Below are 18,881 nucleotides of genomic sequence, written 5' to 3'. Positions count from 1 at the left end.
AGAGCTCTGTGGCAGAATGTGAATATTTTTCATTTCCATGTGTTATTTCTATGCCACGTTTAAGCTCTTTGCTCTAACTTTCTCATATTATTTTCATATCCATTCATGTGCTAGATTCTTTTCAACATAAGTTTTGTGATGTACTTCGTTGAACACCTGCTTCAATATTGGTCCCCCAACAAAAGATTTTTTTTCTTGCAATTTCTAGAATTGTTCTGTCTCTTACTTTGCTGTTTGTTTTCCTTCTTTTCTTTCTTTTCCTTCTTTTTCTTTCTTTTCCTTCTTTTTCTTTCTTTTCCTTCCTTTTCCTTCTTTTTCTTTCTTTTATCCAGAGTTTAATTATAATTTTTGCTCTGGAGCGAATTCTTCGAGTTACATGAAGGAGGCAACGTGTGGCCGGTTTGCATTGCTTTATGTTTGCATCCTTTGATGTCATTGTATTTGCAGACCTGGGGGTTTTCAGTGATTTTTGTATCCATTCAATAACTGCCATTTTCAGAGATGGCTGAAGAACGTTTAAACCAGTGAGGCGGAAATCGTCAGCACACATTGCGCTGGAAGAGTGAAAGGTGCTAGCCGAGAGAACCTATGAAGGTGCAGGCCGTGTCCTCCTGTGAAAACGTGGAAAACATGGACCTAATGGTACATCTTACAATGAGATTTACAAATACATTAGCTAAAAGTCAGTCTTCACTCGTGGTTATGATGAAACTCGCGAAATACTACAGTACTTTCACAGTGTGGCAGACAAGCCTGATCCTCCAAGGCTTAGTTTGGTAGATTCACTGCCCGATAAATCTTTGTATAATTTGGGGCAAAATGTGCTGGTATCACATTTCCGAAAATACAGATATTTTGCCCTGCCAAATACAGTTTTTCATTAAATATACTATATGCCAGTTATACCTACTCTATGCAACAGTTGGTCACAAGATGTCAGGGATTACCCTCCTTATACCAGGGAATGCTCACCTAATGCCCATGTTAATGCCCAACTTGTCCCAGATAGCTAAGTCGAATGCACCTGATCTTCTCCAAGATGTTGATTCCCCACCTATATCTAATAGTGCCAGATAGTGTCCTTGAAGCGACCCCCACCGTCTTCTGCAGCACTCTGTGGTCCAGTCTGGTGCTGGGTAGAGGGTGTCATTATCCCCTGCCTATCCAAATGGCAAGGATTGGCACAGCAGTTAGCTTTGCATGTGCTCAGAAGTCAGAGAGTTGCAGGCTGCAGTTCTCTACGTCTTGAGCCCAGGGGAGCCCTACCACCCTACACAGACAGAAGCTTGTAGACAGGACTCAGTATACCGGTTGGTTCAGCTTTTAGACTCACAAGGCAGCAGCTGGAGCAGGCACTGGCATGGTGGAAAGTGGGTACCATTCAAGAGGCGAGTGGGGGGTCCCCACAAAACTGTGCAAGCAAACATAACATCAATTCTGAGAGGGAGTGCACTTATTGGACAGTAACCACTCAGCTCATCTGTACTTGTAGGTTGATCTTAACATCCCTATCGTGCAGTTTCATGTTTGGAGTTAAGAGGGCATCTTGGCATTCTGGGTCTGCATCTCTGGACTTTTTGGGGACTGGTTGGGGTTTTTCGTGTAGGTGAGGTCAACAACAGCAGTGCATCAGAAGGGCTTCAGTCTTGGTTCTGTCCTCTAGGAACTGGGCAGCATGCAGCTCCACTTTAAGGAATCATCGTAACAGGATCCAAGCAGGTCAATGCCGATGGAGGTCTTTCATTTGTTTGACGGGTGCTCCAGCTCACATTCACTGTTCTTGGTGTTTGGGCAGCAGCCCACTGCCAATCAGTTCAAGTACAATCTTACAGTTTGATGCTCCAGATAGGAGCAGATCTGTTGATCTCAGCTTGGGCAATAGTGGTGCGCTTTCAAGCGGTCAGTTCTGGCGAAAAACTCTGTATTGTATTCACAACTGATTAATAGCGTCACCTATGAAATGATGAGCCTTTTTCGCTTCCTCTTTCTCCCTGACAGCACTCTGAGATGGCGTGTAGGAATTTGAGTGCTTTATAAACATCATAACTAAATGTTGCCTTCCACTCTGGACAAACGTCAAAAAGGAGGAAGTGGGTCGATGGTTCATCACTGTTGTTTCTTTGTGACCAAGACACCCTGCAACTTATAATAAAAATATGTACTAAAGTTGTCCTCAATCATCTAGGAGTGCTCCTACCAACAGGTGTCCAACTTTTCATCTGCACTCCTTCCAGTGTTAGCAGTCATTATTGCAAAGGCAATCAATACATTGTGTGCATTAACTTTAATTAAACAAAATGAAACCCCAAAAGGTCACCCTTTTCCTGGGGCCACTGGGTTTCATTTACACAGGAGACCACTAGACATTATCAAAGGGAACAGCTGCTGCTCCTCAAAACTACACTTGATTCAACGAGAAAGTTACTTTGATAAAGGGGATGGTGGGTACCTTAAAGAGTACAGGGTGAAGAGACTAGTTTAAGGTCGTAAGATACACCATGGGAGCCCTCAAGTTGTACTAGATTTGCACTTTGCCCGTTAACCTGGTTTGGAGACCCTCAATCTCAGTCTGAAAGGAAAGCATGCAGGGACCTTACAGATTGAAGGAAAGAATGGTGGTGATGGCACCTACTCATAACCAGTTGATGACCTATACAGGTTGCTGTCGTGTGACTTTTACAGTTTGAGGTTGATTCTATGATGCACTCCTTCCTTTGGTATTCAGTTGAAAGTCTTGTTACCATATTGCCATTTTGTGCACTACTGTCAGGCTGTTGTCTTCTGCATGAGGAATGTTTAGGTTCCAGTGGACCTTACATGCAGAGTTGTAAGTCCTTTGTTGCTTTGGGAACAGATGAGTTCCCTGCATTTCTCTGCTCACACTTTCCCACAGTATATCTCCTGTGGTCCCCTTCACCTTAGCGGCTTCCATTGTAAATCTCCTGAACATTACCCACCTCCTCACGGCAGTATGGAATAGCGAAGCCCTCTCCTCTTCCTCAACACCATAACGATCCTTAAAGGTATTTTAAATGATTTGTAAAAGGTTTTCTGCCAGTACCGCAATTGCATTCAGCGGTGTTTCTTTAAATCAAATTTAATCAGATGTATTCCAGATTATTGTAAAAATACACTGAAACTGCAAAAATTGTACAGAATATGTAACATAACAGGAGCACATCCTATATAAGGTCTATTTAATTAAACTAGATGTCTAATCTGCTCATTGTTACAAAGGCTGATGAGGGAAAGCACTGAATTGTAAGCAGGTGTGATACCACATTGAATCATTCATGCTGGATTCACCTAGGGCCATTGCTTTTGTCCATCAGCTAGCTTCATGGTCTTAACCTCTTTGCAGGTATTTATGTACAACATACACACCCTGCTATACATTGATTTTTCAGCTCCCCTGAGATGATTCTTGCGCCCCACACCTCGATCTCTGTCACATATACCTCTCTGTTGTCTTGTTTTCGACTTGTGCATGTGTTTGTATTGTTAGTGAGTATAGGGTAACCCCTTAACAGCCACTGGCAAAAATGGGGAACCTAACATGTGATCCAGTTAATATACACTACAGTAAATATAAGAAAATTGTAAGGGCGAGGTAATCATTTTAATAGGTTGCAGAATTTCGAAAAACAAAGAATATTGTGGTTACCTATTTCACATATAGACATTAAACTGCATAAGAACAGTGAGTCTGGCATTAAAAACATTAGCATTAGTAGTTACCAGAGTAGCATTAGCAACACAGTATCTGTAGCATATCACCTCCTTTGGACTACCCCCTCTTAGCTCCATGTGTTCAGGAAAGCCCTGGAGACCCAGCTATTCGGGGAATAAGGGATGTGTTTTGGAAGAACCTGTCCATTAACTAAATATATTATTCCAAGTTTACGTACTTCTTAAGTTTGTTAATTTTGTTTTGCTGTGTATTCAAAGTTGCTTGTACCACACTGTTATATCTTGGGGTTAGACCACGTTTACCCCTTTAAAAATACCTAAATAATTAAAAGCATACACATTTAGATGTACAAAGCTTTATGTATAGGGGCGTGTGTTTATGCTTTGTTCATTAGGAGTAGAATGTGATTCAGTAATGATCGTAAACTGTAATTTCTGAGCATGGGATAGAGTAATTCATGCTCAGGAGATCAAAGTGCTGAACTTGGTTGAAATAAAACATATCAGTACAGCCGTGAGAGTGTCAAACCAGTCTATCTGGATACACACGAAAATATATTTTGTTTCAGCCGCAATGGAACATTTTCACCCCAGGCCCTCTTCAGGGTAAACCTTGGTGATGATGTACAAGTTGGAAGGTACACTTAACAGTTACAAAAGCACCATAAAATGTTACTGCAAAGAGATAAGAACTTGTGTGAGAGGAATATAACTCATTACAGAGATGTGATTGAGTTCCCTGATTAAGCAACGTCCTTGTGAAATCCAGCATGTTAGAATTAATTTGATAATGATGGCGGTTTATGTGATGGCGGGCCACCTTCTCTTGACATTCATGAACATGAATGGGATTAAAGAGCACGGGGTGTGGTAGCAGCTCCTACAAAGCGACTGTCTTGTTCTGAGTTAATATAACATTTTTCCATTTACGTCCATGTATCGCTTATGCCCGAGCACTTAAAGTAAGCATCCTTTATCAAGGCAATTTGTACCTAGGGTCTTGCTAGTGCTTGCCATTTCCACCACGGTGTTCCTGAGTGACAGTCCTGCGGCCATATGCTCTGCCTTTTAAAGTTTGAGGGATTCGCACCTTTAAATGGGGGAGATGCAGAGGCGATCAGGGGCAGCGCGGGTTAATGTTATAAGGCCTCAAATTCGAGCTCTCAGAAGAGTCCAGCAGCTTCTGTGCCACAGTTTGAGTTTTCTTCCTCTGAGATCATGTCAAACTATTATTTATTTAATTTAGAATTGTGTTTTACTGCCAACGGGGGTGGAGGGACGAGAATCACATTATGGCGCTTTGGTGCTGTAGTTGACCACTGGACATGTCAATCTAATGTACGGATGGACTCAGTTTACAATACATTTGAAGGCCACGGGGCGGACCGGGGTGGGTTAGAGCAGCACGTCGAGCTGCCAGGCAGTCGAAAGTATTCTGTTGTTATTTCTTTAAGAGAAGATAAAGGGAAGGGGATTGTTGACATTTGAGCCCGGTGTAAAAGATGAGAGAGTGACGTGTGGGTGATACAGTGCGGCTAACACGTTGAGTGCTCTGAAGTCCGTTTCCAGGTCGACGGCGTGATTTTTTTCTCTTCGAATCCTTGTTTCAGCCAGGCTGGGGTTCTGTGCGGTTTCTTTTATCGCCATCAAAATCATTGAAATATATTCAGTCAGTCTTTCACATCAGAGGTGTAAATGGATGGCTTGAAAGTGGGTGTCCTCGCGATTTTGGCACCATTCCGGCGGCAATCTGAAAGCTTAACACTTTCCTGCAGCTTGGATGATGCGAAAATAGCACATCGACCTCGTGTTCGGAAGGGCATAGACTCAGTTATGGACAAAAGTGTACTCCCTCAGTCTACGCCCGAAGCGCACGTGCCATTTGCCTAATGAAGGCAGGTCAGAGGGAGCCAGTTGGGGTTTGAAAAGTACTTACTGTTAGTGTTAAGTACTTACCGGGTGGAATCTGCCTCATTTATGCCAATGCATCACTTAGAGTATTTCAAATTCGAAGCATATTAATTACAATATTTTCTCTTAGCCTTATTTTCGTCAAATAATTCATTATTTGACTATGTGGGAAGCATGCTTCCTGCCTCCCACACAGTGCTGGAAAGTAGAGTGATTCCGTTGGACCTACCCGGAGAAATATACTCCATTTTCTTGGTGTCACGTTTCGGCATTGGGTCCACACTTTGTGTGCATTCCGTTAGGGGCAGCAACATGCAGTGGCAAGGAGGTGCTCTTATTTTAGGTACCTGCTAGGCCCAAAACAAAGGCTTGATTTAAAGGACCATCAGCCCTCCTTTTGTTTACCATCATTCTGGCTGGGAGCTCTCTGGAGCCTTACACCTAGATCCAAATGCAGTGGAAGGGAACAAAAGCACAGCTTGTTACCCCTTCTCAAGTGCTTAGGTGAAAATATTGGAGGCAGGTTTTTAAAGCTGTTCTACTTCCTGTGTAAGAGATATGCCAGCAGTGTAAGAATGCAGAATTGATCTCTCTGTATTAGTCATTCTGCAAATAGTGGTTTAAATGATAACTACCGTTTTTTAGGTCTCGCCTGACCCAGCGCATGCGCTGGTCTGACGAGACTTATTGAGAGGGCTCCAAAAAGTGCTACCAGGCCAGCCTAGAGCCACAGTGCATGTGCACGGGCGCGCGCGCCCGCTTTACCGCGATTACTTTCACTTTCGCGGCCGCACAGCCGCTTTGATGTTTGATCGCGATTGCGATCACTTTCACGGCCGCTTTGCATAGCCAATAGGTCTCGCTTTTGGGACCTTATAAGTATTTAGTTATGCAACTGTGCACGGCTAAACACTTATAAGGTCCCAAAGGCGAGACCTATTGGCTATGCCAATGCTTGTTTTACACTGTTACTCATCCCAGTGTAGGCTGTTGGAGCATATATATCACACACATAGGAAGAATAAATCATGCACGCTTGTAAATCAATGTGCAGGAATTGTTACATAAGAGAATAAGGGTTGTAAGGTGAAGGAATCGCATACCATCCATTCTATTAGACATTATATGCTGTGAATGAATGGTCCGGAGAAACACAAAGTCAGAATATATATATAACATAACGTAGTGATTGTGGTTGTCTGTACTAACAAGACTTTATTACTTTCTTAAGGAATCCTTGTTTGCAATCTAAGAATAACAACAGATTGAGAAAAAAACGCAATAAGGATCTAAACCGAAGAGTTAGTTTGCATGCCATTACTTCATGCCACTAACAGATCACTGTGCTATGTTAGAACGCTGGCAATTTAATAAACTGGAATTAGCAAAATTGTCTCAGTGTTAAAAGCAGTAGTCCACTTATCTCGTTAAATAAAATATAAATCCCTGCTCTGCATGCCACACGGCGTACATGCACATTAACCCTCTATGGTGCTTTGAGTCAAAAGTGTGAGTGGACAAAACACCGAACTCTCCCAGAACTGTGTTAACCACTAGATTTATTTTACCACTATTATAATCCCTTCAAAATTGCTGGGCGCACTATAATCTTTGCAGCAGCTGCACTAAAACTGTAACATACTTTCTGGCCAATTAAAGTAATCTAGAACAGATTTACTGTTGCATATGTCCTTGTTGCCAATTTCTTTGTGACCGATTTTAAGAAAAATAAAGGTACAGGTCGACTGTCAGAGTCTGCTTTTCAAGCTTTGCCCCTTGTCACTCCATCCTCTTTTCCCTGCCACACTTTGAGCCCCAATTTAGAGGTTCAAAGGTATTTTTTTCTTCTAATTCCAGCACTGCCTCCACCTCTTCACCCTTCCTCATGGCTTTACCTCCATCCTGGCACTTCTTGTCCTCCTCTAGTCTCCTTTTGCCTGTGGTGCTTCTGCTGGGCTTCGTGTCCTCCTAGCAGGACTTACTCCTCTTTAAAAAAAAAAAATGGCGGCAGTCTTCTGCCTTTGTCTGTTGTGGCTCTGTGTGCCATGCTACCATTCCTGTGTGGCTGTGCCCTGGAAGTCTTTCCCCTTTACTTCCGGGGCTGATCTCTTTCCTTTGCGTTTGCGCTCATTTCACCCAAGGAGTGCCTCACGTTTTGAAAGCTCTTCTTGCCTGCTTTTCATGTACTTTAAGCACATACGTCTTTGACAAGGTCATGTTAAAACTCCCGAAGAAATGAGATTTTTTTGTTTTTAATATAATTTTACATATTTTGAAAAAAAAAATGATAGTTGTGGAAATAATGTGGATGCATATTTTTGGTTGTCTTTTGTACTACTTGTGGATAGGAATTGCTGCGATTTGAAGTTGAGAAAGCGCATCAAGTATTGGGCTCATTCCGAAATGTTGAAACAACTTTTCTGTGATGGACATCAACAAGATGGGGAAGTATGCTGCCAGCAAAGCAGAGGCTAACCTTTACATATTTGTTTTTTTCAGGGAATCGTCGTAACTCCACTGCTTCTCCTCCTGTTTGTGAGTATTTTTTTCAAAGTATTGATTGTCAGTAATGTCATCACTTCCTAGTCAATATTTGAACAGCGTGGGCTCCCTTCACAGAGGGGTCGAATAGGTGGTAAAAAAAAAGGCCGTTTTGTCTGTTCTCAAGGGTTTAGATAGGTTAATACAGCGTACTCTTATTTCATCCTTATACTCACTTGTAACCAGACACTCCTGAGCCAGGAACTTTGATATGGCCAAGGAAGTCGATGCTGATTCTTTCATTACTTTTTCTAGATTGGAAGAACTCTGTTTTCCATTCAAAAATGTCACTTTGCAGTGTGACAGTTCCAAAGTCATTGTTTTGCCTGTTCGTAAGTGGTTTTTTATACAGGAATAGTATTCCTTATTTAGGGAAGAAAAGTCTAAAGTAACCAACAATTGGTGCCCAACATTTGCTCACGTATGATTAATGACATTTCATGATGAGATCGGAGGACTTTATACAGAAATCAGAAGCACAAAATGTGCTCCTATCCTCCTGACAATAGTCAAAACTGATTTAGGATTTTCTTCTTCGTTGGTATAGACCTTTCGTTACATTACGTGTGCTTTGCTACTTTGAACTGGCTTTGCCTACCTTCCCTAAGTGATCTCTTCACTCAACACACACCACCCACAACCGCCACCCAGCCTACCCATCCATACTCTAATACTACCCACGTTTGGGTCAGATTAAGAAAACCTTTTAAGAGAGTAAGTCAAATGTAAGTTTATGTTTAGTGTAGTTTCTTTTGTTACAGTGGTGACCCCAATTCTCAAATTCCAGATCTGCAGACTTCTACGAGCTGTGACGTCCGGGGAATGGTGCTTGCACATGCATGGACACTGACAGAGTTGTGGTTTTGTTTGTACTCTCAAACATTTGCCTTGCCTGTTCACTGTGAAATTTCCAGAATGTGAACATCTACAGTTGTAGCTTTAGGTGACACAAGCATACATTAGCAAAATTACACATTTTGCCTCAAGTGTGCCTGAGAGTTATGGGAAATCAGTTATCAGGGTGAGTAACAGATAAAGACCATGGACTGCAAGAAGGGCGCTAGGTTCTACCCCTGCAGTTGTGTTGATTATGATGAAGAGTTTATTTTGGCACTGGGTATCAACTCTTTCATTTTGACCTTGTGTCGCTGTACAATGTATGTTATACTAACAAGGGTGATCTCTCACACTATGAATCCTTTATGGGTTCCGGAGTAGCGTGCTACTCACTGAAAAAAAGCGCTTTAACACCCCATCAGGGGTAAAAAGCGCTATATAAATGCAAACCTTTTTCCCTCTTCTATCCCTCCACTATCCTTCTGAATCCAAATAACTGACTAACCTATCCACCACTCAAATTACTTTCATATTTCACTATACTAACTCAACACTAATCCTTTATGGGTTCCGGAGTTACCTGCTACGCTGCGAAAAAGCGCTTCAATGCCTCGTCAGGGGTAGTAAGCGCTATATAAATGCAATTACAATACAATACAATGAAGATGTTTAAAGAAAAATGTTATCCAGGTTATCACATTGTCACACTGCCAATACAGCCCTATGTTGTAAACATACACTAGGTAGTCTGTTAGCATCTATGATTCAAACTGTTTATAAACATAAAGTGGTAGTGGTCTGAATTCATGGAGCAGACCTTTGGGTTTGCGCCAACACAAAAAAAGATCCAGGTAGTCTAAAATAACTTTCTAAGATCATTGTTATGGTTATGACCAGGAACACCATTGGCAACCATGTTTTTGGAACTTAGGATAAACCCTAGTTCTGATAGTATAGTGTTGGCCCGGCATTACAGTGGCTAAAACAGGGACTGTCACACTTTTGTTTCTATAAAGTCAGTTGGGGAAGTGATCACATTTAATGGTGGATCCCAATATGTTTGGGTTATACATATTAGAGATATACTTGATAGCTTGGTTAGATCCATGGTTTAATCCAGTGCTCCTTAGGCCCAATACAATATTAATGATTAAAGAGAATTACTGGGCATTGAAAATTAAAAATATTAGTAAATCAGCCCTAAATAGCCCAGTGTTAACCAGCTATTTAACAAATAAGGAATAAAAGAGGGCAGCAAAATATTTAGGCTGAATTTACACCAAGGCACGTGCTCGAGCTACTTCAAATTACAATTAGTGTTCTTCTGATTAATGCATATAGAGCAACATAGGATATTTATCTCTGTAACAACACTCAATGTGATTGAAGCTGGGGTGGATTTATGCACTATCTGCTGTTTTGGGCTAAGAATATAGGACCTTGTAAGAAGTGGTCACTCCTCCTTTTTAGAAAATATAAAATACTTAAGTGTTGATGTTTTTACTCTTTGTTATAGATCATAGGATATAAATAGCTGTAATGCACTAGCATTATATTTGTGCAAGCATGGTGTTTAAGAGATGGGTACATTGTTCTTTATCTGAGTAACAATGGTGGGGGAGCCTTCGTTTACCTGATTGGTGTTGCCTAATTAGGTGTAAAATCCTTAACTATGGTTTTATTTAATAGTCTAAAAATTTGTTTTATATTGCTATGACATTAGATGAATACAATACGTTTTTGATTGATTTGATTCAACAGGAAAGCTAAGTCATTAAGTTTAGGCTATCATTGACTAGAACAAATGGTTTGTGTATTTTGTTTTTACAGTTGTTGATGTTTATATTGCACAATTGGACTGCTTAAATGAAACATTCTTAGACATCGTGAGTTTCGCATACAAGTAGCATGTATCATGAAAGTGATTCCTATTGCATTCATCTGAAAAATGCTCATGCCAAACATTTTCAGTCAAACAAAAACACTTTGTAGAGTGGACATTCTCGGTTAAACAATTGTCTTCTAGGTTTCCAAGTGATTATTAGCTGGTGTGTTTGAGAACCTTTTAAAAGCCCTCCATCTATCACAGATTCAGCATATGCCCATAATACATGGGTAATTCAATGTCAATAGTGATACCTGGTTAAAGTTGGAGTACATGGAAAAATACATTATTTCGTCATTTGGAATTAGACAAATTCGCCTAGATGATTCTGTCAAAAATATTTTTTTGCCTGCAGGTATTAAAAAAGATGCTCGGAGTAATGCTATTTACCTTGAGATTTGTGAATTCAAGATGTGATTCTGTATTGCCTTTAGTAGATAGCCTTATCGGTCCCCTATCAAATTGCTCAGTATCTTTGTGATAATGTGATGTGTTGTACGAATACAAAGATCTGCTCCGTAGAGAGGCAGATGTCATCGCGTGTCCGATGTCGGCCTGCATATTCTGTGTGTTCTGTCTTGAAAATGTTGATCTGTATTGTAGGTTGATTGCATAAGAACATGTCTGCTGTATTCATTGTAATAGTCATGAAAAGCATTTATGAAGTCTGTACTAGAACAAGCCAAAGTTTCACGTCCTGAGCCATATATGGAATTCAGCAGCCACCATACTGTAACAAGAATATAGGAGTTGTCACAAAGTGCTGAAGTGTCCCTGCTATTTCTATTGTTGGAAACTAGAAATATAAGAATGAACAATTATGCGATTATTTCAAAAGAATACAATGTATATTGTCATACACAAGACATGTCCTGTATGTTACCAAAAATCAGAAGGGTCCTAGTTGGTAGTTTGCGTGAGTGTGTGTGTATGTGTATATGTATGTATATATATATATATATATATATATATATATATATATATATTCACTTAAAAAACCATAGGTTTCACACATGTTATAGTTAGGTGGATATTTCACTCGTAAAAAACCAATGAAATTCCCCCTTTATAGTTAGTTCAGATAACTATAACTCGTGCGCCCGCAATCCTGCTCATGACGTCACGTATTACATCACTCATGACGTGGTCAGTGGCATCACTCATGACATCACTGATGACATCATCCTTGTGATAGTGGCGGTCGTGCGAGTTATAGTTATCTGAACTAACTATAACAGGGGAATTTCATTGTTTTTTTACGAGTGAAATATCCACCTAACTAAAACATGTGTGAAACCTATGGGTTTTTAAGTGAATTTGCAAGGTTTTTTAAATGCTAATTCCTAACTATAACGTGTGTGAAACCCATGGTTTTTTCAGTGAATTTGTACGGTTTTTTAAATGCTAAGTTATGTATGTATTATTATTGGTTTTTTGGGGGTTTTTCACGGTGCGCGCACCCCCGCGATTTAAAAAAAAAAAAAAAAATTAAAAAATGTTTCTGCCTTCGGGGTCCTACAGGACCCCCTGACAAAGGCTAGGGGGTCAGGAACTCTCTACCCTGCCCCCTTTTCACGTTCGCCACCTTCCTTTTTCACTCTCGCACTGAAAACAAACAAAATGGCGGCCGTCACTTCCTGATTTCGACCGATTTGAACGTTGACTAACATATAACCACCAATCAGAATTGCGCTCGCACACGTCAGGGTGCTCGCACGGTGCGTGCACGGTGCGCGGCTATATATATGTATGTGCTTTTAACTGCAATTTTCTCAGGAACTACTCAACAGATTGACTCCATATATGCAAAAGGCACATCCCTGACCTGAGGACTACCGCTCTGCCAAATTTCAAGTACTTCTGTTCAGCCGTTCGGGCTGTACCTTCGACTAAAGGTCCTATGGGAAAATGCATGGGGAAAACGCGTTTTGGGACCCCCTTTTTTCTCGGCCCCCGCTTGACGAATCCCCCCGAGACTTTCAGTGTAGGAGCGGAGCGCCCCATTAGTTTTGAAAATTTCGCGAAGATTCGTCAACCGGCGCCAAAGTTATTCAAAATAGAATTTTCAGATTTCCTATGGAAACATGGTCCTAACTATAACTATCTACTGGCGACCGCCAGTAGATATATATATATATATATAACCTTACGCACTAGAGTTAAGAAATTAGAGCAATGTAGCCGTCACGTGGAATGACGTTTTCTACCTGAAGGAAGTTACAAAATATGATATTTGTGACATATTTCAAGTTGCCTTACATTTCAACTGTAGAAGTTCATTAACTTTGACAGCCCTAGTGTTAGGTGACACGGGCCTTCATTAGTAGTTTTTAAAAATCGTTATTTTTCCCCAAGTATGACCTATATAATTCAAGCGTAGAGGTGTAAGTGTCGCCATAAGTAAGGTGAACGTTTACACTTGTGCAACAGCAACAGTACACTAACCTGCAGCAGCTCCTGATTTCGTTTTCATTTCAACCTGGGTCTCTGATTTCTTTTTTGTTTGAGCCTCGTGCTGTATTTGTGTTTTTCGCTACATAATCACTTTTGCGTTTATATATAGTTGTAGTCTCTTAAGCCCAAACTCCTGAGCCGTGCAATAGCCAAGTCAACTGCTAGTCATCCATGTAACTTTGATTCAAGGTTCTCATGCCTTATTAAGGCATTCACCTGTATTAGTTTATTATTTCTGTTTTGTGCTGTCTTCCCAGTATGACTCTGTGGACATAATACGGTTTGCCTTATTTGTATGTTTGCCAACATTCTGTGATCCCCTCCCCCCACTCCCCAAACATAGGAACGAGTTTCAGGTGTCAAAACGACTAATTAGCATACTAATGCCATCACCAGAAATGGCATTGCAGTATTATTTTGCTGACAGTAACACCACAGAAAATCAAATGACGTGAATTCTGACCTTTATCAGAGGAAATGATCATGTGGCGCATGGCCTAGATGACTCCTAAACATGCATTAAATACTGTAATTGAGCGAGCTTTGATTAGCATGATTAGCATGAGTAGCCTTTCTCCCTAATGTAAATCCAGTTAGGATATCAAGCAACAACTGGAAGACTGTAAAATCTGGCTGTGTGTGTTTAAAATGTCCAGAAGACAACCATTTAAAGGGCTGTAACACATCAAAATGATTCTTAGCACTAAGGATGGAGGGACCATGCAGCCATCACACAACAGTTACACACCTAGCAAAGAGACAGGTTTTGATATCTTTATGTAATGATAGCAACATCTGAAAAATACAGAATAATTGAAGAAGAAAATGATCATCCCCAAACTCTGAAAATGGAAGTGTGCCGTTACTAGCAAATCTAGAACAAGGTCGAGAAGACGCAGTAGAGAATATTTCTTAATGTTCCGTATTTTTCTTTTTGAAGAAAAACGTTGAAAGATCACTGACACATCCATGACCCAGACTGATAGTTTGAAATTGCCAATCAAAGCAATGCTCTTAAATGTGAGCTTGCATAGCAGACCCTGGCAGCCCAGCCAGATATTCAAGTTGCTGCATTTTAGAAGAATGCTTTTGCCTAGGATTCCTGTGAGTGGCTATATAATGTAATACTTCCCTCTTCATTTCCTGATTCATTTCTTTCGGGGTGCCATGCAGAAGTTTCCAAATGCCCTAGCAGCGTTTAGTGGACTAATGCGCTGCTCTGCCAAGGTACAGAGTGCATACACTTGTGGAATACAGTTCAGCTTCCAAAATGATTTTATCATCTGTTAACTTAATCATTTACCATTGCATATTTTAGATTGAAGATTGACTTGAAATCATTGCCCCTTAAGTTTTCCACATTCCTTACACACGTTTTGGTATAGTTTTTAACCCCTTTCTCAGCAGGATGTGCCTTTATCACATAATAAAGCCAAACAATTATCAGGCTGAACTATGTCTTCCTAACATTAGTGATTACTAGACATAGTTAACAGTGTCATGAACGTGTTTCTGTTAGGACCATACCTTTCAAGTATTTCTGATATTAATGCAGCCAGTATCACCAAGGGTTTTAAAGTTGTTGAGTCTCCACCACCATTCGATGCCAGCAGCTATCCTAAGCGTTCTGTCTTCTGGTTACGTACCAACAAACAATATTTCTTCTTCCTGCCCGCTGGTGTTTAGTTGTCTTTTCAAGCCCTACACAACTGATGTTGTCTGTCTTCTTTCATTTAGTAATCTTACAACAAACTGAAAAATCCCAGTGGGACTCACCGTGTCCAAAAAGTCGATCCACCCGCTTTCTCAACATAAGAACATCTTTATCATATTGCCTCCCCAGCATGATTTTTTAATCTGTTAACATATTTAGAATGATGGTTGCGCTGGTGTATGTTATTTCTTTGCAAATTGTGTGCCAAACTGGATTTGGGGACTCGAGTACAAATTGTTGGTTAGTGTTAATTTACACAAACCTTTATTTTTCTCAATGTTTGCCCTTTGTAAGTCTTACCACGCAGAGGTTTTATAGTAGCTATTGCAATACTAGTATCGCACATTGCAAGGTCTCTGCCTTCTCTTTTTACCTCTACATTGATGAAAGATTATTGGTCCTTTCAATACATTATTGCAACGTGTACACTCCAAACATGGTGGTGTACCTGTTCTCCACATTGCCTGCACTGGTTGACGTGTGCAGCTGAACAGTGACCTCTGCAGTGCTTTTCTTCCTAGTATACACTGGAAGCGACGCATTTTGATAGGCAATTTTCAGTCATTAATTATTGTTAAAACATTTGCAGTGTTTGTTTTCTATATTAACAATATGGTTGAGGTGCTGCCTTTGAAGCAACAGCTTTCTGAAATTAATGATTCCTCCATTCTAAGGAAATTAAATGGACCATGCACTCTAGCATATTTTCAAATGGTGTCTGTGTTTTTATTTCGTCCGTCCCTTTCAAACAATTTTCAGTATGATTGTTTTTTTTTTCTTTCAATTCCATTCAGAGACACACGTGTGGCATTCAACATCGGTTCTAATCATTGCATTCAATCTCGCTCTTTGTTTACACCGTCTTTTTGTACATGCAAACATATGGAACTGTTAAATATATTTCAAAGAAATGTGAGTCTTGACTGGAACAGGCTTCAGAAATAATCTCCCATTTTGTAAAACAGTATTCCTTAGGGTACAAAAATAAAGGTAAAAACATCTGCTGACCTTGTTTATCAAATTTTGATTCCTCACTAAGCATACTGTTCTTCTCATGTTTGAGGTCATCTATTTTATGTTCTAGATCTTGGTTTTGTCAGACAATGTTGATGTATTATTTATTACTGAAAATAAGTGTTATTAATATTTGTTCTGTTGCTGAACTGTCTGAAAGTGCCCGGAAGCTATCCTTTATACTGCACGACACATTATAAATAAGTAAAGCCGCTGTCACAGAGGACTAACCATCTTGTCAGTTGTGTCACGGAAGACTCTCACAAATTGAATGGGTGCTAAAAGGTGTCCTCTTGTTTCTTTGGACTGTTGGGTACCATTTAGCCCATGTTTCACTGATGTGACACAGTGACATTTTTGAGACTGTGCTCTCATGGTTTTGAGCAAGTCAGATTAATAAAGGCAGAGAGATTTGCAGTGCTTATGCTTCCGGACATTTGATGTGCTCATCTCATCCTTTACCTTTTTTGTCTTGAGTGATTTTACAGCCTGCAGTTTTAGCTCGTTATTATAATGGGCAGTCATTATTCATGTGTTGTATTCAAATATTATTTGAGATGTACATGCACATGTCTTTATTTTCTGCTTTATGCTGCTTTGTATTTGAATTAGACACAAAATACGGGTCAACCCAATGTCCCTAGGAGTAAGTAAGCTAAACAGTGGTTCGTTCGGGGGAAGCTAATAGCATACTCTTCCTAGGCAACAATCATAAAGTGGTCACGTCAAAAATTCAAGTTTTGAAAAAGACCTATCATTTAATCATTATACATATATTAATATCCACATATACGCGCAAACATTAAGCATATATATCTACATTGATGGTATCTCAACCAGAATATGTAGATCTGTAAAAAGAACACATACAGTAGGTGCTCCAAGTGAATGGTGCAGTGAAAATGATGAGTAGAAATTTGTGAACAAATGTGTGCAATGTTACAATAAACAACAGAATGTTTTGAGCCCTAAAAGGCTGTATCGGTAAGCGGATTCATATTAGTACATTTAAATACCAAGAACCCTATATACTTGACCTGCTTTGTAAGGCTTCTACCAGTATAGTCCTGATGAAGACCTCGAGACAAGTGTTCATTTGGGGGTCGAAACGTCGATGTGTATATATGTTGACTTTAAATGGATGTTTTACTAATGAGGGAACGTATATGGTCATTTTGAGTCCATGTTCCGTCAAAGTCTTATGTTCTTTAGGTCAACATTATGTTGGCAATTGTAATATTGCACTTTCACTGCGTGTTTGTTTGGAGCACCGACTATGTGTCTTCTTTGTACAGATGTAATATTCTGGTTGAGATACCATCAATGTATATATTTGCTTAATGTTTGCACAAATATGTGCATAATAATATGTGTATAATGATTAAATGATAGATCTTTTTCAAAACTTGGAGTTTTGATTTGACCATTTTATGATTGTTGCCTAGGAAGCGTAGGCTATTAGCTTTCCCCGAGGGAACCATTGTTTACTTTACTGCTTTGTAAATGAAGGCACTGAAATATACGGTATATAACTCTACAACGTAAACATGAAGTCAAGGTTCATGTTGCTCACCTGGTTATCCTAACAGAGGCTGCCTCCATAGGCATGAACCTTGACTACAGCTTGTTGCACTCCACAGGTCTTGACCAGTTAGGAATTCCCAAGAAGTTAAACCTTTCACATATGTATGTACACTAAGCATCAGAAAGTGTTTAGTGGAACAAGCACATTTTTCAGGTACCTTAGCTGCTTTTAGAGTTAATGAACCCCCAGATCAAATCATGATGGATACCTTAAAGAGTAGTCATCTGTTAAATGACAGTGTTTTTATATTCCTGGTTTGACATAATATTCCTCAATTGCCACGTTACTGTAACAGTACGTATACTGTGCTGAAGGCATTTGCTGTGTGCTAGTATTGGTCTTTGCTGATTTCTCTAGAGAACCTGACAATGGTGCCACTGCAGCACTGATCTTACTGGAATTCTTAACTGCCTTACATGGTTGGCCATCTTCAACAACCATCTCTTATGCATAGAGGGGATAATGTCATTAGTGACTAGAGCACTTTCCCTTCGTTGACGCACTGCTGCCCTCTTCCGCATTCTTTTACCTAGGACAGGACCCAGTCCTATCTCCGTTGTTGATTCATGTCTTTCTCTTTCCAGTGACCACCCTTATCAGGTGCTCTGGGATGATGTTTTACTGCTACGTGAACACTAGTCCTATAGCCCTTAAACTGACTTCTAACAGGGAGCAGTATCTTTGGAGGTTGGTAAAATGCATGCTTGCCAGATGTCTTAAATGTGTCATAATGGGTTAAGCTCAGCCCAACAGCAGAAAGTTTGTGTGTAAATGCACACCAGAAACCCCACTCTCTAATTCTGGCCAACATGCTTGGATTTATGTCCAATCACGGCTCCCATCACATCCCACCTCCCCACCAGAACACTTCATAGTGGCTGCTCCTCAAACTCAGGCTGCGTCCATACATCTACTGGTCTGCGTATTTGGCTGCCCAGTCTACAAAATAAAGTTCCACGATCCAGGTAACAGTCTTGGTTCACAGGCCGCTCGCGTATCCTACGATATAAAAGAAAGATTTGCTTTGAAGAAATAATCCCCTTCCCCTATGCACCAACTCCTCCTGTCCCCCTGCTCTAAACCAGTTCTGTTCACTTACATGCACACATATCTCTCGCAGCACCTGGACCTCCATCTTCCTGTCTGACGTATTTTTCCATGGACCACCCAAAGTGTGCCACTGCTGTAGAAGCGCCAATTCAAAAGGAATGTGTACCAAATTTAGCTGGTTCCCTGCCCACCTTCCGTAG

The 18,881-nt window shown here is 40.3% G+C and overlaps 1 protein-coding gene across 1 annotated transcript in view; it reads left to right on the top strand.

Annotated features, from left to right (window-relative positions):
• SLC10A7 (solute carrier family 10 member 7) overlaps positions 1 to 18,881 on the top strand; it is a 781,895-nt gene that overhangs the window by 550,060 nt on the left and 212,954 nt on the right. Inside the window, exon 6 of the mRNA XM_085641628.1 lies at positions 8,101 to 8,136. Coding sequence (XP_085497754.1) covers positions 8,101 to 8,136 — 36 coding nt within the window. The remainder of the gene's footprint in view (positions 1 to 8,100; positions 8,137 to 18,881) is intronic.

Source organism: Triturus cristatus, chromosome 2_2, assembly GCF_964204655.1.
Source record: "Triturus cristatus chromosome 2_2, aTriCri1.1, whole genome shotgun sequence".
Classification (NCBI taxonomy): Eukaryota; Metazoa; Chordata; class Amphibia; order Caudata; family Salamandridae; genus Triturus; species Triturus cristatus.
Note: the sequence above shows the minus strand (reverse complement) of the source record. Positions and strands in the feature narration are given on the sequence as shown.